General features: G+C 42.0%; 2 protein-coding genes across 2 annotated transcripts in view; one reads left to right on the forward strand and one right to left on the reverse strand.

Moving 5' to 3' along the window:
- The window catches only part of LOC307252884 (serine/threonine-protein kinase WNK2), a gene marked incomplete at its 5' end in the record, with an annotated part of 40,175 nt that extends 23,648 nt beyond the window's left edge, over positions 1-16,527 (reverse strand). Inside the window, 5 exons of the mRNA XM_080030708.1 lie at positions 760-848; positions 2,376-2,533; positions 2,623-2,843; positions 3,018-3,190; positions 15,847-16,527. Coding sequence (XP_079886834.1) covers positions 760-848; positions 2,376-2,533; positions 2,623-2,843; positions 3,018-3,190; positions 15,847-16,527 — 1,322 coding nt within the window. The remainder of the gene's footprint in view (positions 1-759; positions 849-2,375; positions 2,534-2,622; positions 2,844-3,017; positions 3,191-15,846) is intronic.
- Positions 16,528-18,163: 1,636 nt separating this feature from the next.
- LOC307252885 (ninjurin-1) lies at positions 18,164-25,933 on the forward strand (the record flags this gene model as incomplete). Its single annotated transcript, XM_080030709.1, has 3 exons — positions 18,164-18,199; positions 23,518-23,758; positions 25,791-25,933. 3 exons carry the CDS (start codon positions 18,164-18,166, stop codon positions 25,931-25,933), a joined length of 420 nt encoding a protein of 139 aa, XP_079886835.1.
- Positions 25,934-27,058: the final 1,125 nt, after the last annotated feature.

Here is a 27,058-nt window from a genome sequence, read left to right on the forward strand (position 1 = left end):
CATCTTGGCTTAGTCTGACCTTGTTGTTACATCATTTATGGACATGGATTACCTGTTCTGCAAAAAGATTGTGACTCACTGAACCCAGTCATGATTACATTTGAAAGCTTCTCAAAACCTGGTCTAAAATAGTGAGAAAATCAATATATGAATTCAACTTTGGGTGTCTCAATACGCTTTTACAGAAATCTGATTCAAATGAAATGTTCATAAATATTATGGCACTTAGTAAAAAATTCAGCTTTTTTACTGTCTAGACTGTTTGACAGAACTGTGTGGGTGTGGCATATCAAACGGTATCCATGGCAACAGTGATTGGTTCAAAATACCTATTGTGTGAGAAGAACAAGAGCATAGCCCGCCTCACCTAAACCCATTTTCTGTAAAGTTAATCAAAGTTAAATGAAAATATCTGAGGTAACTTTCTTTTGGATTGATGAATATTGCTTACTCTACAATCATTCTCCCCAAAAGACATAGTTAGAAGGATTTTGTGGATTTGGGTTCACAAGGGATTTATGAAAAAAGCATCTAGAACCTAATTGAAGGTTATTTTTTCCCTCCTGTACACAGACGCATTATGTAACCCAAATGAAAGACGCCCTGCAGATATGGAGGGAGACTGCAGTGATGCTGACAGCCCAACTGTCAGCGCCATAGCAATGAAGCGGGGGAGGTGAGGAATGGCGTGGAAGATAAGAGGGCACCTTGTGGGCATTGTTGGCCGGACGCTGGACAATCATGGCCACATTCACTCACCGCTCCTCTTTCTTTTGGCAGATACACTCCCCAATAATCTCCTTGATTTCAGGATCCATGACCTTGTTGTAGCTGGCGGGCTTCACTCCCTGAGGAAAGGGAAATATAAACAAAACGCCGAGGTCACGCCATGAAAAGAATAGAGTGTTTTGATGAAAAATAATGACGAAGGAAAAACAAAAGGAAAGAGAGTGAGACACTCCACCTTAAATCTTATCTTTGAAGAAGCCCACACTCATACCCATGTTTGTTGAATTTGTACAAAGCATAGCAGCTGTGGTCAGCTCGGAACCATGTCAGTTGCAATGGTCTCCAAAAAACACAAAAGCATCCATAGAGACCAAACCACTTGTGCAGAATCATGTCATGTCCACTTAGGAGTACCAGCTGTCCTGAGTCTGTCTTTATTCCTGATGTTTCATTTGTAAACTACTATTAGAACAAAGTTGCCCTTAATTACTTTGTTATTATGACAGTTCAGAATATCCTAAGCATGGATAGACAGCAAGAGTGGTTTGAGAAGTTTATATATTTTTATATCGTAAAATAGTCATTTTCTTCCCATTTGCAAGTGGTAGACACTCAATAGATTTTGTTTGAGGAATTACCATTGTAATGGTGGAATTGTTGGTAATAGTTTGTTTCCTGAGATAAGCAGTCTGACATTCTTTACTAATCGGTTTTATGCAGGCACAGTCTGCCCAATTATTTTCTCTATGTGCAGCATTATCTGTGGTGTTGACTGACCTGCAAGATTATTCATTCTTATAAACAAACACTTTTTGTATTCAAGATTTAAACTTTATGGATTAGCATTGCAACCAATTATGCAGCTGCATGCTGTGTGTGCCCAGGGAGTTGTATTAAGCTATCAGGGTTCCTCTTTGATCAATCTCCTATTAATATCCTGCAGTGGTCCCTGCAGGGCAATCTAATATGCATACGGTAAAAATGCAGAGAACAATATCTAGAAAGAGCTGCGCTGATGCCTACATGCATTAATAAGGGCATAGAGGCTGGCTCTTCTTTAACGGCAGGTGAAAGAGTCTTCTCTTACATTCAGACCCTGCCAAGTCTCAGGGTTGGAAAATCAATACTTTTCATCAAACCAGGAAGTCTATTGTGACTTTAGACAGCCATTCATATTAAAACAGTTTGCTGTATGCTGTACGCAGAGACACACTCATTGAAATGGAATGGAACACAGCCTACAGGCTTTGTCTTAAAAAACAAAGGATTTTTGGACTCCCTCTGTGACTCCATATGGCTCATTAGATTCTTCACCCAAGAAATTCAAAGAACATTCATCTAGCTGAAAACAACAGAGCAGCTCAAAAAAAAAAGCTGCATTTCCGCAAGTTAAAACCACCGGAACTTATAAAGTGGCGAGGCAGCTAAAAATATTCCTGGCATTATTATAGTCCATCTTACAGCTCCATAAAACATGAATCATTACTAAATGCATGCTACAAGCAGTATCTCCCTTTTACCATTTTGTTACCGATATCTTTGGGTTACTGAACTTACCTGTGTGAAATCTACAGGAAGTCAAATACTTTCACCCAAATATCACATTTCTGAAACAAACCTGAACAATGTACAGAATGTGAACTCACACTAGTGACTTTGCGGTATATCTGAGCAGCATTCTGACACTCGGAGTAGGGGTATTCCGAGGTGGCCATCTCTAGCATACACATGCCAAACGCGTAGACATCCACAGCCTCATCATAGTGTTCCTCATACATCTCTGGAGCCATGAACTCTGGGGTGCCTGAAGAGAGAAGAATGCCCAATAAAAATGTCATGAACTTTTCTGCTGTAACATTAATCTGCCGAGTTACATTTCAAAAAGTCTCCTACCTATGACGCTCTTAGCAAAGGAAGCCGCCTTGAGTGTTGCCAGTCCTAAATCCCCTATCTTGACCGAGCCCGTGGGTCCGGTGATAAAGATGTTATCACATTTGAGGTCCCGGTGGATGATAGGAGGGGTCCTGGTGTGGAGAAAGTGGAGGCCTTTCAGGATCTGTCGGCACCAGCTCCTCAGCACCTTGGGCTTCATTACCTTGAAGCGCTTTAGATACCTATAGCAAGGAGAGAAACACCTTATCTGACAATCATAGTTTAAAAATAATATATATAAACATCATTTCAGGAAAAGATAGATATACTGAGGCACAAAGGATTATTTCAGTGAGAATATGTCACTTATTTGTTTGAGTTGTGGTCCGTAAAATATCTGCCTTCTTAAAACTCACGTTTTTAGTGTTCCTGACGTCATGAGCTCCGTTACTAAAACAATGCACTTCTTCCCTTTAAGGGGGCACTCCCAAAAGTCATAGAAGCGGACAATGTTTGGATGTTGAAGACCCTTCAACATCTCTGCCTCCTCCTTAAAACGTTGACGTTCCACTTTTGACAGCTTGCGATCCTAGAGAAAAGATGACATTTGTAGCGGGAAATAAATAATTATCATGAAGCGCTATGAATAAGATACATCCATCATATTTGCTTCACGAGAACTACCAGATTGAAGAGGTTGTCACCTTGGAGGCACTCCCCTGCACATTTTAAATGTGTGCATCCAGTATGTTTTACCAAGTGGGAAAGACAGAGTGAGTGAGAGGGAGCTTAGTGTCTGTGAGCCATATACACATCTCTAATTAGACCACCATATGTATATCAAGCTGATGATGGTCAGATATGTGTGTGTTATATGTGATATTTAAAGAATATTGTAACTGTAAAACCAACCAGATGTGACTTTTCATTTATGAACTTAAATATATCCAGAAACAAGTTATAAATACCACAGTGACTGAGGGGACAATAAAGACGCAAGAACGAACCCACACATTCTGGTCACACCCACGCTACACGTGGCAGCTAAAGGTTATGTGTCATCGATCTCTTCCATCTCCTTCACTTGCTTCCTCACTCTCTCCCTCTCATCCGCTACCTTTTGCTCCCCCCCCCCCCACCATATCTGCAATCCGTCTCCCTCTCTACACCCCCTAACACCAACCACTCCCTCCTCCGTAATCAAACATCCTCCGCACACACAGTAACACATCTTCGCTAACAGTTCTCTCTTGATCCATTCCCCCTCCTATTATCCATTAGTCTGATCCCACTTCGGGAGCATCTAGCTTTAGGTATTGCCAATGGTCCTTCACTGCGATTTTCCCTTCTTCCTCTTACCGACCACAGCAACTGCTTACGTAACAAAAACACACATGTACACTCGTCAGCACTGAGCAGCATGGGCTAGAAGCACAACCCCACCCCTTGCAGACACAGAAGACACTGACGGTGGAATTCAAATTCACAATACATAGCGAGATCTAATCTATTTAATTATTCATACACAGTGAATTCCCTAAAAGGTGAAACAGCAGAAACAAAAAAGGGAAATCAGTCTGTCCTGAAAATTAAACAAGATGTGCTGTGATGTACCACGATTAGGACAGAAGTAATATGGTGATAAAGCATGGTGCGTGTGTGTATGTCAATGTGGCATATCAGGTTTTGTGTGCAAGTGTGTGGGGGGTGGGGATTTTCACCGCACTCCTCTAAAGTCCTATGAATAATTCAGTTCTGCAGAGAACCCTTTTGCTACTGAGGGGAGCTGAGCAATGGAAGGCTGGGGCTGGGGCTGGGGCTGGGGCTGCCCACGTTGGGCTGGGTTATCCCTAAATGCTCTTTGCTGCACAAGAGCAGCACATGGACCAAAGTTTACCCAGACCGCACGTCCATAAGGAGGGACAGGGAAGAATGAGACAGACAGCTTAAGGCAAATTCTGGCCCTTGAGCGCTGCAACTTTTCTCCATTTATAACTACCTAATCTTTCTTGCACCCTGCTCCTCTCATCATCTCTGATCTCATCCTAAATAACTACAGTGTTCCCCAGGTCCCAATCCCACAGCTCCATTTGCTCTCCCACTTCTGTTCCCCCTGTCGGCAGACAGTGTGGCTTCTGCATTATTCAGGAGCCACATGTAGGCTCAGAATGGTGTTGGGCACAGCATGGCCAGATACACAGACAGATACATATGCACACTGATACACTAGATAAATGCTACCACACACACAAGTTATCACAGAGGCATCAATATACGAGACTCATTAATTGCTTCGTAGCGACTCTGAAGGATGTGAGGTTTTAAGTAATAGAGATTAAATTCCATTCCATTTGAGTTTCAAGTGTTGCTACAGTACAGATCATCTCAGGCTTTGGTAGGTTTTCAGAATCTTATCAAGCCAGGACTGTAAAGAAAAGTCTCGGCTGGTCTCAGCAGAGTGTGTGTGGAGCCGCCCAGGCGAGGCTAAACACGCACAAAGAAAAAGCATACCGGGCAGCAGCGACAGGAAAATAGATTGTGACATTAGCAGGAAGCAATCTATAAGGCTGTGCCTCACTCCGCTGCCACCCACTATATATCTGTGTGCTGAACTGTATTAGTTCCACAGCTTTGGTGGCTCATATCGCAACACTGACACAACAGAATGAGATAAGTAAGGGGCCCTAAAGTATTCGTCCTGGGAACTTGCGGACTAATATACCATGTAATTGCGAAACTATGTGTTCAAATCAAATTCCTGGCCTAATGTCACATGCTGTGTATAATGCGTACTGTCCGTTTAAGAAGAAAGCGCCCTTAGTGTGGAGAGATGGCTATCAGCTCAGCTACTTCACCTGAGGATCTCAGGGTAGCCGACACAACAAAGCAGTAAAAATGACATTTCCCAGTTGGAGGAGCCGAGTGGTTTTAATATAATAAAAAAAGGGTCTAGCCGTTTCCCTGTCAGAATTCCAAATAATCAGCAACGTATAATATAACTATATCAGCATGGCACAAACATTGCCTGAGTTTCAGAATTTGAATTAAATTGAGGCCACCTACAGTATGCTACAGAATGTACGGAATGCACTGGTAGATGGTATCACTACAGCTGGTTTAAAGGGCAAGCAACGTGGATATTTTGTTAATCAGAACAATTCCTAGCCAAGTTTACTTTTAGTACCCAATTTCATCTTGTAGAAAACATTATCTTGCATTTCTAAGAGAAACATGCTGGATTAAGAAGCTGTCATGCTATTGGTTAACACTTGTAACGTAAATAGCATAGATTATTGAACAGGTTTGATGTGGACCCCAGAAGCTAGTTTGTGCAACGTAGTCAGCATCGCTAATCATGCTTGATTATAGGCCTATTAAACTCATGCAGAGAGCAGAGAAAGCACAAATCACACAACATAAACCTGTCAAACAGTGTGCGTCCTTCATGTGAAAACAGTTCCAAGCAGGACAAGCACTACACTGTAGAGAGCTTTGCAAGCAAGTCATACCATGTACCGTGCAACTAGAATCTCTGCCATGGACAAAAGCAGAAAAAACAATCAACTTGAACACCTATAATGTGCACAAACACACAAAATTGTTAATAACAGAATGACCGAGCCAATTTTTCTGGATGGGTTCACTACTACAGTATGTTGCTTGAAAAAAAGAGAATGTAGTGAAGTGTGACAGGGATTGAGAGAGCTACAGCATCCACTATTGATTATCCATGAATAGAATCAGATTGCCCGTGGTAGGGGGGAGCTGTTGGGCTAAAGACAGTTGAGGCAGACCACCTCTCTAGAGAATCAATCTAAGAAACATCTGACACCGACTCACACAAACGTATGTACTCGGCTGGTGGGAGTAATAGATGCTGATGCATTCCCGCACAGCAGCAACCACAAAGAAAAAGAAATGTAGAATAAACTTACACAAGACTTTAGCCTACAAAAATAGACAGACATCGGTAGAGAAAATAAATATTTCACTTTCCATAAATTTGTTTATTACTGTAACATGCAGTAAATACCAAATGACTGAAACATAACACAATATTAACTTCCTTTTAATTATAAATGTAATATTTTAATGGGGTTGATATATCACTCGTGATTGTCTAAGATATGCAAAAGGCGAAACAAAATTCTGATGATTAGTCCTGTGCATTAATAGGTCCTTAATGGGGGGTTGTTGGGTAACCGCTTTTCAATAAATAAGGTTGTTTCTGCCACCTGTTTTTGTGTGTATTAATGGCTACTTTCATTACATGTATACACTAGGAGAGAAGGCCAGTAGCCAAGCACATAGAAAAAGGACAATCTACATTCACTAGTAAAACCAGTGAACCAGATCTAAAAGCAGAGGAATACACTTCTTAGGAAAGCAACAGGTGTCAGCATTAGTTCTAATTATGGCAGCCAAATGACACGGTTAAAAGAAAAGACCCGCCATCTTGGTCTTTCTTCAGTGCTTGTGTTCCTGATAATGACTTCCTCCTCATTAACTTGGCCTCATCATGATCCTTGGTTAACAAGGATAAGATTAGCAGAATGTGTTTGTTAAGTAACAATAGTGTGAAAGGGATTTATATTTCCAACAACTTGTCTATAGTAGCCTATAGTATTAAACCTATACAGTCAGCTAAACCCAGCCTACCTGATATAGTCACAAAATGTGACTAAAGCGATTAAGAAAATATTTGAGCCCAGGAAATAACTTGTAAAACTAACCAAAACCCCTTGAACCTGATCACACTGAAACCACAGAGCGACCAGGCATTAATATGGCTTTTTTAACACTGCAATGAAAAGCGTAGATTCATTCACAATCATAAAGTGATGCTTTATCGATCCATGATGCGAGACAATTCTCCTCACTGGGGGTCAAAATGAGGCTGAAAGTGAACACCACTCCTAAAGCAGTGGTTTATTCACAGCTTGTATACATATTTCAACAGTGATGATCATGTGTGGAATCATGGAACATAAAACCCAGGTTGCCAGGTTGAAGGAGGTATGCTCAATTACTTGGCCACCCGTCTGCGCCCATCCCAAATAACAAATGACCCATTGCAGTGGCTTCCGCTGCTGTAACAAAAGCTGGTGCAGGGCGAGCTGTGAGCCAGCAGACTGCCCACCGCAGCAACACTTTCAACCCAATCGGTCCTGAGACTGCAGGAAAATTTGGCTAACAGTTGTGCAAGTCACTCTCCTGCTATCCCTCCGGATTGTGCTGTATAAATAAATGTGCCACGCCTTGCCTTTAGCAGTTGTCCTGATGTGACCCAAGCTCTGCCAACTGGCACACTGGCATTCAGGGTGGCAAAGTAGAACATTTGAAATGATACAGTGCTGGTGAGACTTCTGAAAGTTGAAAAAGCAGAACTAAAATGTGCATGTTATCACCCAGCCTTGATAAGGAGGAGCCTGACAGACTGCAACACCGAAAATAAGACACAAAGTTAGCCTAGAACCAAATGTTATGAGCTGTGAAATGAAAGAAAGAGATAAGCAGAAGCTATGAGGAAGAGATGTATGACATCACCACACACCAAACAGGAACAAATTAAAACAGGAGGACAAAAATAAAAATGTTGTGTTACTTTTGCACTCATGATTTAAGTGAGCTGTTAAGCGGAAGTGAAATGAGCATGTTTGTTGCATGGGTGTTTTAAGTGTGTCAGGCCGATTATGACCGGGAGTTAGCTAACGTGGATTAATACAAACCTCCTATAAACCATTTTTTTTCCTGTCACAGACTAACATGCGTGGGTTGACGAACAAACAGTTCTTTGACACGGAGACAAAAGAAACAACCATTTCTGATTACACACTTTCCAATTCTAAAGAATAATGTTGCTTATGCACTGGCCATGACAACTACTGACGGATCGCATCTTTGTATAAACGCCTGAGTCACGTTGTATTCTTAAGGACAGCAACTCATGACGTGAGGTTTAAGAATCTTATCAGAAGTCTTTAACATTCTGAAAATATTTATTTTAAATACACAAATAACAGAGATATGCTTAACAAGGATCTTTCCAATTTGATGAGGCCTTATGACAAAGTTACTTGATACATCTGTGATACGCCATGCTGCCCGCAACTAAGGAAAATATTGAATATTTGGTCAATAATTTTTTTGATTAATCATTTAGTCTACACATTGTTTAGTTAACAAAATATTATATATTTGTTATCATAATTTCCAATAGCCCAAGCCAATGTGTTGGTCATCCAACAAACCAAATATATCGAATTTACAATTGTATAAGCCAGAGAGAAGGAAGTTGGAACCACTTGATGTTTGGCATATTGCAGTTTGAATATTTTATTTAAAAAAAAACAATATCTGATGATACAGGCCTTCAAATTCAGATTTCAATATGATATGTTATCCTAGCCTTTTCCTTATTATAACAAGGTTTAACAGTGGATAATAGGTAGTGTTAGCCAGAGTCTAGCAGAACCTGAGGCATGACAGCTGGTGGTGACATCCTCAACACACACTCCAGCACAGACACCAAACATCCATCCTTAATGGGAACACAGGGCTATTGTAAAAACCCTACAGTAGTTAATACAGCTAGCCATGCATAGCTGTGGTGCTACGATACCCGGGGTGGCAAATCCAGCAAACTGCTCTGAACTTCAGACGTATATTCGCAAATGTACTCAATGCCTGAGTAAATAAAAGCCTAAAAAAGGGAACGTGGGCCGCTGTATGGCAGAAGCTGAGAGTGGGACAAGGCAGAAAACACTGGTGTGTTGGTATAGATGTCCTGAGCTGAACTTGACAGCCATGCCAACTCCCCTCCCTTGACCATTTTATCAGCCGCTGCAGTGTGGGGGCACGGTGCCAGAGAGACAGCCTTGATTCAGCATTATTCCCTGACCCAGAATACACTCCAAACATGCCAACCACAACAACAGGGTTTTCCTGCATGGACTTTGTGAATGTCAAGAGGCACGTCTTGTGCAACAACGCACATCCAGGTCATCAATAAATAAAACCAAATTCAACAATGATGCAGTAAATGCATCACTGCCAACTGTTAATGCAACTATTTAAAAATAGAAACCTAACATCTACATAAGCTGTCCTCATTGACACCAAATTTCTTTTTGTATTTATAATACTTCCTTCCATTCCTTTTCGGACACAGACGATACATTTATTTTCTAAATATTGTTTATGACACTTTATAATTATTGTTGTTTCGTTTTATGTGTATTTGTATGATGTGTCACTTGCTTTTTTATTTTTCTTGTTCGAAATAAAGACAAAATAAAAAAAATAAAAAGAGGGTTACTGACTCTGGCTTGACCACGTTTAAATCAGAAACTTTGACACGGGTGAATTCCATAAGTTTCATAAAGTAAGAACTTATCACAGGCTGTTTTCCTAATTACAAGTGTAAATGATGTACAATGCAGCAACAGCATATGCTTCCTATAAAAGGGTTTTGTGCATTAACTTAGTTGCAGTTTCTTTAGATTTTTTTAATTTGGGATCAGCTGATCATACATCTGCCTCATTATAAGTCTACAAGAGAGAGACAACAACCACACACACACACACACACAAAATTAACATTTGTCCAAGCCACACAAACCTCCCAAATTATAAAAAAAGTCAGAACAAAACTCTATTTTTCCATCTAACAGTCCTTGAGCTTTCCATATAAAAATTAGCTGTCAACATACATGTTTAGAGTGTACAAGACATAAAGGCTACTGTGAAGCCATTCGTCAATATTACGTAAATAGCTTAGCGATGCAGAGGTCAACCAGAGTGTGTATTAAAAGTAATTTTCGTTTTCATACCACAAAGCTTAAGCAGGAGGCCCTAACAGGAAATAGACTTGTTCCAGATTGCTTCATACAAATAACCATCTTAAATTCCAAAAGGGATTACTAGTGCTAATGAGCTGCTTTGACACTTTGTATTGTTACTCGAGGAACGAGGAAGGTCAAAAGGCCATAGGTTAAATCTCCATCAGTTCAAGGTTAGACCACAGGTGTGTATGTAATGAAATAATAATGGATTGGATTTATATAGCACTTTTCAAGGCACTCAAATACGCTTTACAGGGTTCCAGGTTCCATTCATTCACACACAGTCATACTGGTAAACTACGATTGTAGCCACAGCTGCCCTGGGGCAGACTGACGGAAGCGTGGCTGCCATTCAGCGTCTACAGCCCCTCCGACCACCACCACCTCATACAGCAGTCACACCAGGCAAGGTGGGTGAAGTGCCTTGCCCAAGGACACAACAACCAAGACACAGGTGGCAGAGCAGGGATCGAACCGCCAACCCTTGGATAATTGGCCAACCCGCTCTACCACCTGCGCCACGGTCGCGTCTCTCAAGGTTACTAGGATCATCGTTATATGATCAATGAAGGCAGATCAGTCGGATGTGCAGACACAGCAATTACAAATTCAGAATTTTGACCAATTGACAGAGCCGCCAGCAGCATGTGTCAGCTTTAATGAAAGTCTTTCTATTTTTCCATGTCCCTTGGTGGTGCATAAAAAAAAACTTAATAACTCCATTGACCGATAAGTCCAACAACAGTAATTTCATCTGCAATTGTTCATCAGCAAATTTTGATAGGCAATTTCCCAATAAGGTCATCAATGATTATTAGTTGCAGTCCTTTTGTAATGTAAAGTGATAAGGAGAAAAGTCTCAATCATGAAAACAAAGTATAGATTTGTTTTAGATTCAAACTGATTTTGGAACATTTATTCCACAAAATGCTTTCCATTAGACAATGTGGGACTAAGGCCATGGTGTCAGACTCAACCAACATGCCAGGTCATAATGTATCTGTAAGCTGCATTTAACAGTCGACACATGCTCTGGTTTTACATCTCAGAGAGGTAGGAAGAGAAAGCAGAGGAAGTCCCACTAGTACTGCTATGCTATTCACACTTTGTCTGATATTTGTGTTGTTCAGCTTGTCATTATAATTGGTGTTATCTCTTACCTCTCAAAAAATGACAACATGACACAGATATGTGCGCTTCCTAAAATTGCAAATTTTTGCCAAATGCCAATGGCTTTGGTGTATTCAATCTAGATTCCAGATTAACTAGTCTCTTCCCAACAAGCAGGAAACACTGGTGTGACTGTAACAGGCTTGTGCTCCTTCCCTCAGGCTCTTTGTTTGGCAAGTGATACGACAGCTCAGGCATGCCTGAAGATGAGGCCACTGACAAGGCTATGTTAGCTACAGCCACTGGCTCTGGCTGCCCTTGCTTCCCCAGGCCTCTAAATGCCAAATGGGCTGTAACCAATAGCCCACTTGGGCATCTCTAACTTTGTTTTCCTTTTGTCATCTGCCCTTTATACATGTTAACTCAAAGAGACAGCCATAAACTATGCCCAGAAACACATCGTCATCCAAAAACATGGCTCAACATAATCTCGCATTACAGTGAAATCAACTGTTTAAAACAGATGTAATGACCTGGTGACTTGCAGTGTAATATACTGGGTTTGTTTTGATCAAGAATACCCACATCTTCAGTAAACAATCGGGACAGACAGCTTCCTATCACTAGCCTGGTATCATTGCCAGCTCTGCGTCCACAAGATGAGAACTGGATGTAATCTACAGAGCAACAAGCTCACTGCCAAATACCAGAGAGAAGTCTGCACTAAATCAGAAGTAAACTCGGTCTGCGAGTTTGCGCAGCAGAGAACACCCAGATAAAAATCTATACACAGAACCACAAACGGGAAGTTTGAAAGTTCAAAAAATAAAATCCAGTGAGCAATGAAACAATCAAACAAACACAGACACAAGCAGTGTTTGTTATTGACAATGAAAAAGTCGGGCATCTTTCTCTCAGATTAACATCCTTGTCTGAGCCAGGGCCATCTGTTTTATGCCAGCAGCCTGGCACACAGGGAAGTGGGGGAGATGGGCACGGGGGGGGGGGGAGAGAGAGAGAGAGAGAGAGAGAGAGAATAAACACAGGACTAGATTAACATTTCTGGGCAAGACAAGCCATGTGACCACTGGAAGGAGGGCAAACAGTGGAAAATCACAGAGTCATATCTCTTCCTCTCCATCTTACACAGAACACTCCTCTGTCTTCCCTTGTTTTCCGTCACAGTTCCCTGAGCATGGCAAAGCTGGCAATCGCCATGCGGCACTGAAGAGTAAACAAGCATCTGAAAATCTTCACTGTTGTGCAATCTTAAGACAAGTTGATAACTGCAGTGGCACTATACTGGTTGGACATGACTGAGAAGATCTGGTGTGATTGTGGGCAGCAGCAGCTTGGGTTCTTACCTCAGACCACCAGTCTTACTTTGACTCCTTAAATGCCACACAACATCATAATAAGCACGCTGAAAAAATAAATAAAGATATTAACTGAAGACTAGGGGAAATTTTGATGGGCATTTTCACTACTTTATATTTCTTTTTTTAACCAAACACTGAATTAAAAAAATAAATCAAGAGATTCATCAACACTGAAAAGAAAAAATCTGGCACGGTTCTACAGTAAAAATAGCAAGGAGAAAACTCTAAGTCAATTTACTTGGCAATTTTCATAAATAGGTTTTGCATTTACAGATCTGCCACACTTTTTTTTATCTGGCATAATTTAGCACCACTTTAATAGTTTAATATTGTACTGCTTGACGTAAACCATTTAGACAATTTACTCACCGGGACAGTCAACTTTTTAAAAAGGCAGGATTAATCAACGAAAGATCACAAGCTGAACCACAGAAGGCATCATCACGCGAGACCTTATTGACTCACAAAGTCTCAACTAACGGTTCTGATCCATTCAGGACGCTAATGAGCCAGGGAGTGCTCCAACTAAACACAGTGACCAGCTCAGCATTATACATTTGATTATCCAACAGTTTTTATGGAAGGCCCGGCCGTCAGCTCAAAGCTACAGTGTATGAGAGAGCAACTCGATGAGAAAACCATTGTAAGAAAGGACCATTTGTATTGTGTTGTACATCCATTATTAACTACGCCTATGTGTCACTAGGGGAGAATGAAGTGCAGTAAATTGCTTCCGGTTCCACATCCTATTAGCCTCCGAGTCCAAATGTAGCTCAAAGTTGGAGGGTAATGTGGGCTTGCTCACCGCTAGTACCCTATGAAATCATCATGCAAGTGAAGTCATCAATTCAGCTAAACTATCTTTTCTCATTCCTAGCCAATGGGCATGTTATCTTGGAAGTCCTGTCCACTACCCAGATGAGTCCCTGCCTTGTGATGCAACAGTCACACACATAAAAAAACCCAAAAGAGCAGGTTTAGTTCTTTCAATGCATGAAGCCCTGTGCATTCTTTAGTCTGTCAGGTTACTGACTCAGCACCTTTTTTAGTACCCTAGGCATTAGTATTCATTGAGGCCACAGGGCTGCCGCCACACGGTTCTCAGCAGGCTACGGCGCACTTCAGCTGCTTCCTGTCTGCCCTAGAGCCTACCTCCTGTTGCACAGAGGGAGGGATTGAGGAACCACGCAGAACCACTGCTGGGACAACACACACACACACACACACACACACACACACACACACACACACACACACACACACACACACACACACACACACACACACACACACACACACACACACACACACACACACACACACACACACACACACACACACACACACACACACACACACACACACACACACACACACACACACACACACACACACACACACACACACCTAATGACAGTGCTCATTGTCTTTATGTTGTCAACTGGGCAACTTGACTATAGAGAAAAAGATGTGAGGGTTGAAGTTAAACTGTTAAGACATTTACAGTGGTGGAGAGTTGTTAACTCCATGTAAATAAACTAATAGTTACTACATGTTGCAGGAGTTTGCTTGTAGTTCAGCTACATTCATAGTCGCACAGTGACTCAAGTAGTTGAATTACCTTTTTTTAAATGTTTGTTTAGTTAACTAATGAAACTATAAACATTTTGGGCCATTAAATGGAAAATAATTAATTTCAATTCTTTAAAAATTTAACCCCCAAACGACAAGCCCCAAATCATAGAAAATCCATATTTGTTTACAAAAGAAAAAGTCCTGTGGGACAGATTCATTTAGGAAGCTTTAGATCTCATGGCTATTCACCTTCCAGGAAGCTTGATTGTCAGCTCACCTGTGAAAATATTTGGTTATTGTTGTTTTTAAATATGACTTAAAAATCACTTTTTAGTTTCTGCGATAAACTCAGTGGCATTTCTTGCCGGCATTTGTGGCTTTCTTTGTATTATATTTTGTTATACATTCATATCGCATGCACAGTCAATTTGATCATCTCTTAAGTAGTTTTTGAACTACTTTTTCCAAGTGGCTTTAGTTAACCAAACTAAATTTCTCCCTACGGTGGCTGTGTTCAACTTCTTACAGCGTGAAGTAATTGGTAGTTTTCAAAGCTATGCTTTCAAAGTATCTTCCCCAACACTGGATCCTTAACTATTTTCATTTGAATGGTGACGGAATAACAAATCACAGAAGAGCTTTTTCTTTCTTTGTGGGTGGACAGTCATGCTTTACTGTAGTTCCCCCTTAAGCCTCCTGGGAGAGAGAGCGAGAGAGAGAGATAATCCCGGCTGCAGTCTCCAAAGGACGGAAATAATTAGTTAATACCTTTGCACAGTCTAAGCTGGTGATTTCCCTGTGTCTGTGTAACGCAAGACAAGATCGACTCTCCTTTTGCAATTGGAAAAATGCTGATCGCTATGTTTCAGTCAGAGGTGGTCTGCGTCTCCACGTCAGCAGCTAACGCTTGTCAATCACTTTTCCAGTGTAAAGCATTTAAAATTTAGTGGTAACCCATTTGCAACCTTAGTGGACTCTACTCCCCTGAGAGAGCCTCTGGCTGACTGACAGCTCCTTGAAGACATCACTATTATGAGATCATGATGCAGCATGAACCTTCACCGACAGAGCAGGGGGCAACGACAGAGGGCTTCCTGTCAGAGTCAGGCGTTCCAGCAATTGTATAAATCCCTGGTAGAAAAACAACTTCTATGTATAACATAAAAAAACAGAGTTATTACTAAACTAAAGAATTGTTTGAAAATCTCTCCCACGCCCTGCACCAGAATTTGAAAAAAAAGGGGGTTCTATATATGGCTGCTGAATAGGCTTTGTGACACTATTGCTTGGGCATCGAAAGATACTAAATCAGATGGGACAGTTTTGGTTCATTTTACCTGCAGCTCACACCAGGCGACTTCCACCCAGGTCTCTGTATCCAGGCCCTTGTAGACTGTCTTGAAGGAGCCTCTCCCCAGCTCGATGTCAAACTTGAGGAATCTTCCCCCGGGAGACGTGGAGACTGCTTTCATCCCTGCCTCCTCCTCGTTCTCCTCACTGGCTGACTTGCTGCTGGCGCTCTTACCGGCGTCCGTGTTGCACGTCGATGTATTTAACAACACGTCTCCCACACTCTTCTCCTTCTCCTCATCGGCACTGGCGCTCTCTGTGGCGCTGTCCTTCTGCCCTCCTTGGCTCTCTGTGCTGGAGCCTTCCTGTACACCGCCACCACTGGTCCCTCGCGTCCTGTCCACTATTGTCCTCAGGTTTATGTTGAGAATCTTGCTCCTGTTATCGCACTCGGCGGGCGCTTCAAAAACCTGCTGCTCGTCCGTGTCCGAGAACCACAGGTTCCTCCTGATGAATCTCTGATGCACCATCTTCTGATAACTGCAGGATGGGAATGGACTGCTGGGGTCACTCCTACCTCTCAATAGTGAGTCCACATGATTGACATTTCCGTCACCCATGGTGGCCTCATACATATTGGTGGCCGGTTCACACTGAGGGTTGTTGGGTAAAGGGGGATTTTTCACTTCCTGGTGGGGCTCAGAGTTTGAATTTGCCTCCGTCTCCATGGTGATTTATAAGTTAATTTCTAAAGAGTCACTTTGGTTTCCAGGTCATTCGTGCCATGGCTAGACTTCCAAACATGTAGATTTTAGGGGATGAGTACCTGCAGCGCCCACTCGGTGACGCAGTTTGCCAGCACAGGCCCTTAACGACACCGGGATGGGTGGCACAGACTAGATTTCATCATATCTCAGAACTGAAAAAAAAAAGTAGACAGTTAGTCAAACAATATCCAACAATTCCTGGCTGTGTGCGTTCGTTTGTCAGGGCAATGGTTAAGTTGTGTTTTGGGTCCATTGACGCCAGTTATGAGGTAAGTTGGTGGCAGTCAATAAATAACAGCAGGTGGAAGAAAGACAAAACGCACATTGGAAGCAATTTATTATCCACCGTTAAAACACAAACTGGCTCCAAAGACGCGAGTTAAAGCTAAGTTTGACAATTCACAGCTAGCTATTTGAATTGTGATGGCATGACCAAACTTACCGTCGCCATTTAAATAACAATGGTTTAGCAATTCTTCAAACATTTTATTACAGCGACAGTGACTGCACCGACATAGCACTTACCTGGTTCAAATAAACGAAGAAAACCGAGCAAACATCCCCGGCTAAACTCACGCTAGCGACACACCACGACACAGGCGGCAGGGAAACCTCGCTGCTCACGTTAGCCGCAAAGGTGGACTTTAAAAACGCCCTCTCAGTGTGTTTTACCCCTTTTCGCATTTACAAGAGCTATCCAACCGACCGCAAACCAATTCAGGGTTCAAGTCAGTCTTTTTATAGCTGAACACCTACCCCATAATGACGAGACGGGTTGGAAATGACGAATGTGTTGTATTTATCTCCTATCAAGTCCTCGCATCCTCTCTCCTGTGTTGCAGACACAGCAGCCAGCGATGCCCAGCCTCTCCGTGACTGCTGACTTTAGTGTATGCAGAGCGTGTGTCAGAGAGCATTCGGTTCGCTTTAACACACGGGAAATTATAGTTTGCCGTTCGTTCCTTTGTAATTCATTTACGTGTACGACAGTTTCGCTCGTCTCTCCGTTATGCAAATATATCAGTGAAGGCACGACTCCAATGTGTTTCCTCGCTCGGCTCCACGCCCCTGGTAACGACGGGAGGGACCGTCCGTCCAATAACGCGGCACGCTGGGACCTCAACACATAGTCCGCACTCATAGGCTGCTGCTGCACCGTTCACCAGCATTAAGACTGGTGACATATCTTATCACAGGAAAAGACCAACAAAGAAGACTGTTTAGCATCTATGAAAGTAAAAGAAATAAATGATTAAACGAGTAGGCTATTCCTTGCAAAAGTCAGTTATCGTCTAAAAAATAAAATACGCGAGTATAGCCCAACCAACTCATCCAATCACGTGTCTCCCTGCCTCTCACTCAGAGCTCAACAGCTTGCCGTGCAACCTATGCGTGCAACACAATTTTATTAAAAAAAAATGCCATTAGGGCTACTGTTGGCACATAATCAAATAGTTGCATGCGCATCTGCTTCAAGGTCAAGCAGGCTATGCATGCATGATGCAGGTCTCATCTTCTCTTCCATATAGCAAGACACTTTGCAGCTCAATTTCTCGGAGCTGCAGCCTGCAGCACCTGTGGTGCAGCATACCACATCATGAACATCAGCAGCAACAGGGGAAGTGGGACTGAGGTAAGGCATTTGAAACCATGTTATAAGGGTAACAGGCTATGGTAACAGGTCAATTCTGCAATGTGCCACTTGAGATGTGACCACTTTTTTTTCTTCTTTGATAAGTTGTGGGTTGCTAATTTTATCTTTTTGCAATAGTTATCTTCCCATCAAAGAGCTGTTTTCATTCTTGCTTTGTGCAAACAGCTATCCAATTCCAACTAAAGGAAATCCAACTCAAAGGGCTCAAGATATAGCCTGCTTCTACCAGACCATCGTACTTCATTTCATTTTAAATTTGAGCGGAAGTAGGTAGGTGGGCAGCCAGGCTACTCAAGATATGGGTTACCTGGAAAATGGAACGGAATTCAATGTAGCAGTTGGGCAATAAACTGATGAGCTTATAACAACTGTTATTGTTAAAATTTAGTTGGAAGGGGTTGTCATTTTTCAGAAACAAAAACTGGCTTAGCTGGTTGTTGGACTTTAGTGAACTTTGCAGAAATTTTTTTACATACTAAACTATGTCGTTGAAAGAAAACATTTAAACAGAGATCTTCATGTCTGTTTAAGGCATGCCGGGTCAGATAACAGTCTGGTTCAGTTGAGGATTGAGGCATTGTTGCCACCTGAGTGAATATAAATAATGAATGCACTCCTTTGTTTCCACTTCACAGCACTTCAGATACACACAGACACACACACACACACACACACACACACACACACACACACACACACACACACACACACACACACACACACACACACACACACACACAGTTTCACTTTTACATAATGTCACCCTACCTCATGCCACAGCTGGATTATTGCAAGACAACTAGTGTTTATACTGTGTGTGACCATTGAAGTTGCCATTTTACAAGTTAATTACGATATATGGTAGTTTGGAGCTGCATCCAGTTTAACAGGGCAAGGAAATGGGCTTCACCATGTCATCTTCATAGTCACTGTTTTAATAGCTCCATTTAATGTGTGTGTGTGTGTGTGTGTGTGTGTGTGTGTGTGTGTGTGTGTGTGTGTGTGTGTGTGTGTGTGTGTGTGTGTGTGTGTGTGTGTGTGTGTGTGTGTGTGTGTGTGTGTGTGTGTGTGTGTGTGTGTTTGAGGAAGCAGGCAGGAGGAAGAGATTCAATGAGACCCTGGCAGAAAGAAGACATACTTCCTGTTGACTGTCAGAGCTCCGCCAACACATGCAGAATGTAATACCCTCATGCTCAATAAAAGGAGCAATTGGTGTAATTTACACGGTGTTTCCCACTAGTGTGAGTCAATAACAATGGAATCAATATTTGATTTGTTTATTGTAGCAAAGATCTTCTGTGTTACACTGAAATCGAAGACAAAATTCAATGTTAGATCTCAGTGCAGCACAAGCACATTCTTGAGCTTGTTTGTTTTGATCATCAGTAGGGTTTTGCATCGCAGCTTTCTCCAAAACGATAAAAGTGTTTGATTGTGTGAGTGCCATGGCCGGAGAAAACACGCTCTGAAACAGGGAGCCATGTTTGTTTTGCCCCAGGAAAGGATGTAAAACTAAAAGCCCTATGGAGAATCATGGAAATCACATTTTACAGTTGGGTCGATCCTCTACTGGAGGAGGGCCAGAGTTTGAAGTGAGTGAGAGAGGGAGCCCTGCTGCTGATAGGACATGATCGATGGAAAGCATAGAAGTGCTGATGTGTAAGAAAGGGAGAGAGGGAGAGAAAAAAAAACAAAAGGAAGCAGAAAAAAAACAGCCCAGTTACAGATGTAAGTTGATTTGCTTCTGCATCCTGTTGCTAATAAGCAGCAAGTAAAAAAAAAAACTAATGCAGGGTCTCACTGTGACGTAATTGTTGCTGCAAAGGGCTTTCTAACTGTACATGTCCGATGCAGAACTAAGTGGTACAAAGAAATAGTTGTGTCATATACTCTTACAGTAACTGACAAGCAGGTATTTCGCTGAGCTTTAATCAGTTAGTATGCGACATGGGAAAAGTTCAGGATTAGTTGTGCAAGTTGAATGTTCCTTTGCTTGAGAGTGAGCCAACACTTTAGTTGGCCTTGGAATACACCATGAAAAAATTGGTTCCAATAGGTTCAAGGTTTATGTTCAATCTCAGTATAGCATTTAAATCTCGCTATAGAATGTGCAGCCTTTCCAGAAGATGCAATGACAACACAGGTATTTGAATGAAAGTAGCTGTGTGAGGCAGACACAAAGATAGTTATTCATGATGGGCCATGGCACACAACGTCTTTCACACATGAGTTAAATCACGCTCTGACTCTAATGTCTCCCCGTACTACTTCTACGCCCTTTTATATTTTCAGCCCAATTACTCCCCTCCATTTCACTGGTCAGGTAAAAATCTAACAGTCATCACATACATTCAATTTCCCCCACTGGACCGGAGAAGTCAATTACCCACTATGAGTTCTTCTTCTTCAATTTACAAGGTGTGTTTTATCACCCAATCTATGGTCAGGGTATAAGGTGACTTTTTGCAAGATATTGGAAACTATTGTATATCTCCTAGTCATAGAGGCAGTCCGGCTTGTTTGGGTATAGTATTGATTCATCTATTTATTTATTCATTCAGTAATCAATCAAGGCATATAACTGTAACGCACTTTGTTCAAAAGGGTTATCTATTAAATCAATGAATTGCCCCTTTAAATATACCCACACATACTTTCCTATTAGTGGCACCTGATCTGATTCGGCAGAGAGTGGTTTGAGTAACTGTCTATTCTACACTCACACACATGAGAATTATACAGCTTCAAGCAACTTTTCTGTTTCTCTCCATCTTCCCTCCCCTCCACATCCACGTGATTTCCTTATCTCCTCAATGTGTCCCCAGAGTCTGTATCAGACAAGGAATGAGGTGGAATAATTCATCACCAACTGAACCATTGCACCATACTCAATAAGAACATTTCCTTTTTGATTGTACAAAATAACAATAGGTGGCCGGATCACCCACCATGGCTCTGTTTCTCAAATGAGTCTGTGCAAATATGTATATGGTGTGTCTTTTGTGTTCTTAAGGTTGAAGCAATATTCAAATGAAAGCCTGTGTGAGATGCATTCTGTTACAATATATGTCCCTCCCCCCATCACATCCTCTCTTCTGACGTGATTAGCTGTTATGCTACGTTCTCAGCCATATGATATGACTAGACAGCAGGATTCATCCTTGACAAACAGCTCAGACTGACATAGGAGATGGCCTTTGGTCTAGGCCCGCATACAACTAATACTGAGCTGTAGCATTTAAGTCCAAAAGAGTTCTTTATAATTGCTGGTGAATTTTGGAGAAAATTCATCTGCTGTGTTTCTAGACCAGTTCTAGACATGGTGACTCCAACCTGTGATCACACAACAAGCATTATCTCACTGCAGTCTGTTGACTCTGGGATAAAGGGCTGTCTTTGAAAAGCCTGTGTTTGGGAGCAGAATGGCTGACCCTGACACGTCATGACAGCATGCCACTTTGTGGCGTTTGGCACAAATCACAGTCACAGGGGCAGTGCACTACACCACACCAGGAATGTAGGGAAACATGTTTTGGAGCAATAATCTTACAGAGGGGGGCTTAAGGCTCAGAGTGAGAAATATCTTGAGGAAGGTCTTTTTCCAGATATCATAAAGATGTTGTAAAGATATTTTTTTAAAGGTTTGCTGGATGTTGTCAGTCTCTGTAGTGTTCACTATAAAACTATTCGCCAAATATTGCCAGACGAGGAACTTGAACAGTGAAAAGTGTAATCCATGGCCTAAAAAGTAATGGCTTATATAAAAAAAAAATCATGCTCTTCTCTAAACCCAACAACCACACCTCTTGTTCAGTTTGTTCTTCCCCCTCATGTATCAACTGAACCATGCCAGCCGATTGCTGAGACTCCCCTAAAGACAGTGTAATTCAGCTGTATAGCAAATTAGAGGGTTGCAGCACTTCTATTGTTTCTTTTTGCCTTTATCCCCGGAGGGAAAAAGACGGTTCGTAGAAGCTCTGTGGTTTATATGAAGAAACTATACTCTTTGCAGCTGCAGGGATGTGCTGTGGGAAAAAAGGGGAAGGCTTGGTTGTGCGAGGAAGAGGTGACTGCTGATTAGTTCACATTCACGAGAGTAAGTGTGCAGGTTTTGTCCTTGACATGACTGTTATCTTTAGCAATGGGTACCCAGGTGTTAGCCAGGCTCCACTGGAACAGCGGGTCCAAGTGGATGTTCATTGAGCAACATGGGCTCTGTAGGTGGACGCATTTTCATCACTTTGAAAGAGAGCGATTTCTTATTTATCAATAAGCAGACTGTTTATCCAGCACCTGCTGACCCCAGTAGATGTTTTTCTCTTTACGGTGCAGAGTCCACTGGGACGGAGTAGACACACACACACACACACACAAAATCTAGCTGTACTTTTGTTACATAATCATCACCCACGCTTGAATCAATTGGTTCTCGAACTCAACATCCTTGTAAAACTAATAAATGCATTTTTGCTTTGATGCTTTTATCACCAGTTAGATAATTTCATCACTTATTCCGTACAATAGACTATGTAGGCCTAATATAATAAATATAATGATGTGTGTCTAGGTAGCATATATTATATACAGTACAAATAAAATGTAGTTATTCAGGAAAAGAGCCTGCCTCATCAAGCCAGATTGAAGGAAGCAAGCTGCTGCTGTAAAAAGCTATTCTAGGGTTTTCTTCAATTATCCAGTTAACTCTGTTATCCTGCTTCGAGACACGGAGCGGGTCATATGACTAAATATCCACAGTTTCACCGACCATTATGTTAACAAGATAGATTGGTCATTCAAACTTATTTCTATTATTTTATCATTAAACGTATTGGATCTGAGAAATCAATGAATAGTGGAATAGGGAGCTCACAGCAAACTATGCCGTATAATGTGCTCAGAGCTTCGACTGCCTGAGATCACTTCAGTCCAAAGCTAGTGGAAAGCCTTGAACTCTGATGTCATGTTTCAAGTTCACCGTGTTTCAATGGGCTGTTACCATCTCTTTGCGCTATACCAATGGCTCTGTTTTCAAAGGTCATTCTTCTGCAATGGCTGCCTGTTGTTGTGCTAATTAGGTCAGAATGATAACCGGATCCTCAACACGGAGGCACAGGAAGCACAAAATGGCTGCTAAAGTCTCATAAACATGCTGCCTCGTTGCTCTGTGGGGAGAACAAAACGCAGAAGCACAGAACAGACTTTTTTGTTTATTTCCAAGCATGTCTTTTTTCAGGCGTTATCTCGAAGCCGTAGACATTATCTCTGTGCTAGTTACTTTCATATTCTCTCCCCCTTAGGCCTCCCATCCAGATGCTTGGCCCCACAGTCCAGCAGCCCCTCTTAACATGAACCACTACGCCAATAAGAAGAGTGCAGCTGAGAGCATGCTGGATGTGGCTCTGCTGTTGGCCAACGCTTCGCAGCTAAAGGCGGTGCTGGAGCAAGGGCCAAGCTTCTCCTTTTACGGCCCCATAATCGCCCTAATCAGCATCTCCCTATGTATGCAGGTCACTGTGGGAGTCCTGCTTATCTTCATAGGTGAGAAAACTCAACTTTGGGTTGTAGGTGTCTTTGTGGTCTGCCGAGCTTCACACAAGCTTCACTTGCCCTTTGTCTATCATCCCCCCTCCCACCCTGTCCCCTCCTCAAGATTCATCAATGTCATGTCCACTGACTCCTGACAAACCACACCCCATTACCAGTGGGACTCTATCTGTTACCATGGCAAACAGCCTGACAGAAGGGTCAGAGTTCACAAGGTTTTAGTTCTGCCGATATAGGCCAGCGAGCAAGGTTAATGTCAATGTGAGTCAGTCTGCATGTCTTTAAATGATTAGAAGGAAATTAACTTAACATAAGAGTATGATTTTTTTTTACACAATCAAGAGATTTTTACGGATGACTGCCGTTAACAGTCACATCTGGGTTTGGCAAAAAACATGTCCAATAAGATGTGAAGCTGGCACAATGACTCAGCTCATCTGTAGGAGAAGTACATGAAAAAGTATTTCGGTGTCTTTTTCTGACATTTCTGGAAATTACGGCTAACCAAAAGGTGTATAACCATATTTCTTGTGCACCGAAAATATTTTAGACAATTTACCCCATTACAGTAAGTGTTTGTCTGTTGTGTTAAGAAAGCCTAATTATCATTGTTATAACCAACCATAATTAGATTTGCAAAAAGTTGTCTATATCCTAAGGGATCATGCGTCAGAAAGAAGGTTGGTCAGCATGTTAGTCATCAGACATTCATGAAGACCCTGCCCCCTTCCACCCCCTCCATACACCAAGTAGCACACACACACACACACACACACACACACACACACACACACACACACACACATTCTCTTTCATTCCTCTGCACTCCTTTTCTTGCCCTGAACCCCGCTGCCCCCTCTGTTCTCCCCTTCCCTCTCCCGTGGATCCAGCTCTGTCTAATGGAGCCAGTGGTGCGTGATGTCAGTGGCCTACATACCAATTCCAACACCACCGCACACACACACCCCTACACCATCCGCACCCCATCCCAGTCAGATCACATACACACAAGCGCACGCGCACGCATGCACGCACACACACACACACACACACACACACACACACACACACACACACACACACACACGATGACATTACTACCATTTAACCTTTGGTAATCTTCTCCCACACATACATATGCGCAAATACACAAACCATCACAGCCACTGTGTCATTACAAAAGAGGGGATAAGTCATGTTTGTCATTGTTTTGTTTAGATCAAGATATTAACAAAGCGCAAATGGAAGAAACGGTGATATACAGGAAATACAAGCTTCCCATGACCAGTTAACTCTTCCATGTATTGTTTTTTCTGTCTGCTTTGAATTAGAAGCTTGTAGTCCAAAAATAAGTAGCTGGATGTTAGTGCAAAAGTTTTAGAAATACAGAAATAATGTTTATTTTATAGCATTATACCCACTACTGTATATTCCTGAGAAGGATATTGTTCTCTCTTTGGGGACTAACAACCTGAATCCATTGTCTTTAATTGTTTTATTCTGAGACCCTGAACAGAAATGGTGCATCTTTTTCTGTAAACAATATCGGAAACTGGTCAAGTAAATCTCAAAGTGATTGGTTTACTTTCTATAGTGATAGCTATTTATATTTATTTAACACATTTTATTACTTTTGAAATTTGAAATGGAATTCTCAAAAACACTCATGTATAAATGTAACATTTTCAAATATATTGTTTACAATTAATTAGTAGGCCTATTTCTCTTATTCATAGAGACAAGTTTTAGTTACAGAGAAAGAAAGTTTTTTTTTTCGTGCAACTGAATCACTCCTTTATCATTACTCCTGTATCCTCATTTACCCTTGCCAAAAAAAGACTGCATTTTGAGCTCTGCATCCAGGAAGAAGTATATGGATTTATGGTAAACAGAAAATCTGTGAATAATGAGTTGGTTTAAGTCCCAGGACAGTGTTGTTTGCTGACGTTTAGTAGTCATCAGACACACCCAGATAAGAGTGTGTGTTTGTGTGTTAAATATTGTATTTCCTGTTTTTTGCTGACAGTTCGATGGAACCTGAATGATGTGCAAAAGCATTGGAGGCTGAACATACTCGAGAACGTGGCCACATGCCTGGTTTTTCTCATAGTGGTCGTCAACGTTCTCATCACAGCCTTCGGAGTCCACCGGCCGAACCACAGCGACTGACCAAGAACACACACACACACACACACAGGTATTCTTTCAGTTTTTTTGCTAATACCATATATGCTTTATGTTTACCCTCTTTTTCTGCTCCCGCTGTAAACAAGCAGGTATGCTTCCATAGACATCCATGTAGTCAGCAGGTTTTTTTATTTTTTTCTATTTCCTGCTCTTACCTTCACAATCCCCTACCTGACCTACAAACACACTGACCTCTCCAGGCCCTCAGAGAAATTTCCACCAGAAAAACCAAAAAGAACACTGTTCATTTACCAGAAAATCATTGTCACGCACCACTGCAGGCACGGGGAGAAAACAGCGAACAAGCGAGAGAAAACACAAGTGACAAAGGGTTCTGGTACGTCAACAACCCAACATGTGTTCCAAGTGGGGAAACAAACAGGAAAGTCGAGACAACAGCAATCAGGCACAAATGTGACCTCACACCGTCTGTCTCCTTTGCTGCCCGAGAGTGACCCCATGCAGTAACCAGAAAACAACACACACACACACACACACACACACACACACACACACACACACACACACACACACACACACACACACACACACACACACACACACACACACACACACACACACACACACACACACACACACACACACACACACACACACACACACACAAATGCTGACAACGGGTTACATTTGTAATTGCATTGATGACGTTCGTGCAACATCTCATGGTCCCTTTTCCAGACAGCTGGGACCAAGATGTTCGATGGGTCTGCTGGGCAAATGTAAGCAGAGCAGGGTGTGCCTCATCCGACTCAAAGCCCCACTGCTTTAACCTTACCAACACATCTGTCCCCAACCACAGGCGTCATACCTAACATTCAATTATCACAATGTTTGGTGCAACGACTCTCTGTGCTATAAGCAAAAGTGTGTCTGTGGTTTTGTGGACCAGCAGCTGGCAAGTCAACACAATACAGACCCCAGCAGAACTGCTTGTTAAAACGGAAGCCTCAATTAGACTGTGTTTAAGCTGTGTGTCACTGGAACTCCAATTAAAGCCCGGTGCAGATTCTCAAAGCATGCACCTCCATGGTTTCACAGAGTAGGAGGACTATTAAAGCAGTTTGAGCCGGTTTCACATTATCGTCT

This window comes from Ammodytes marinus (assembly GCF_949987685.1).
Source record: "Ammodytes marinus genome assembly, chromosome: 7".
In the NCBI taxonomy this organism is placed as follows: Eukaryota; Metazoa; Chordata; class Actinopteri; order Uranoscopiformes; family Ammodytidae; genus Ammodytes; species Ammodytes marinus.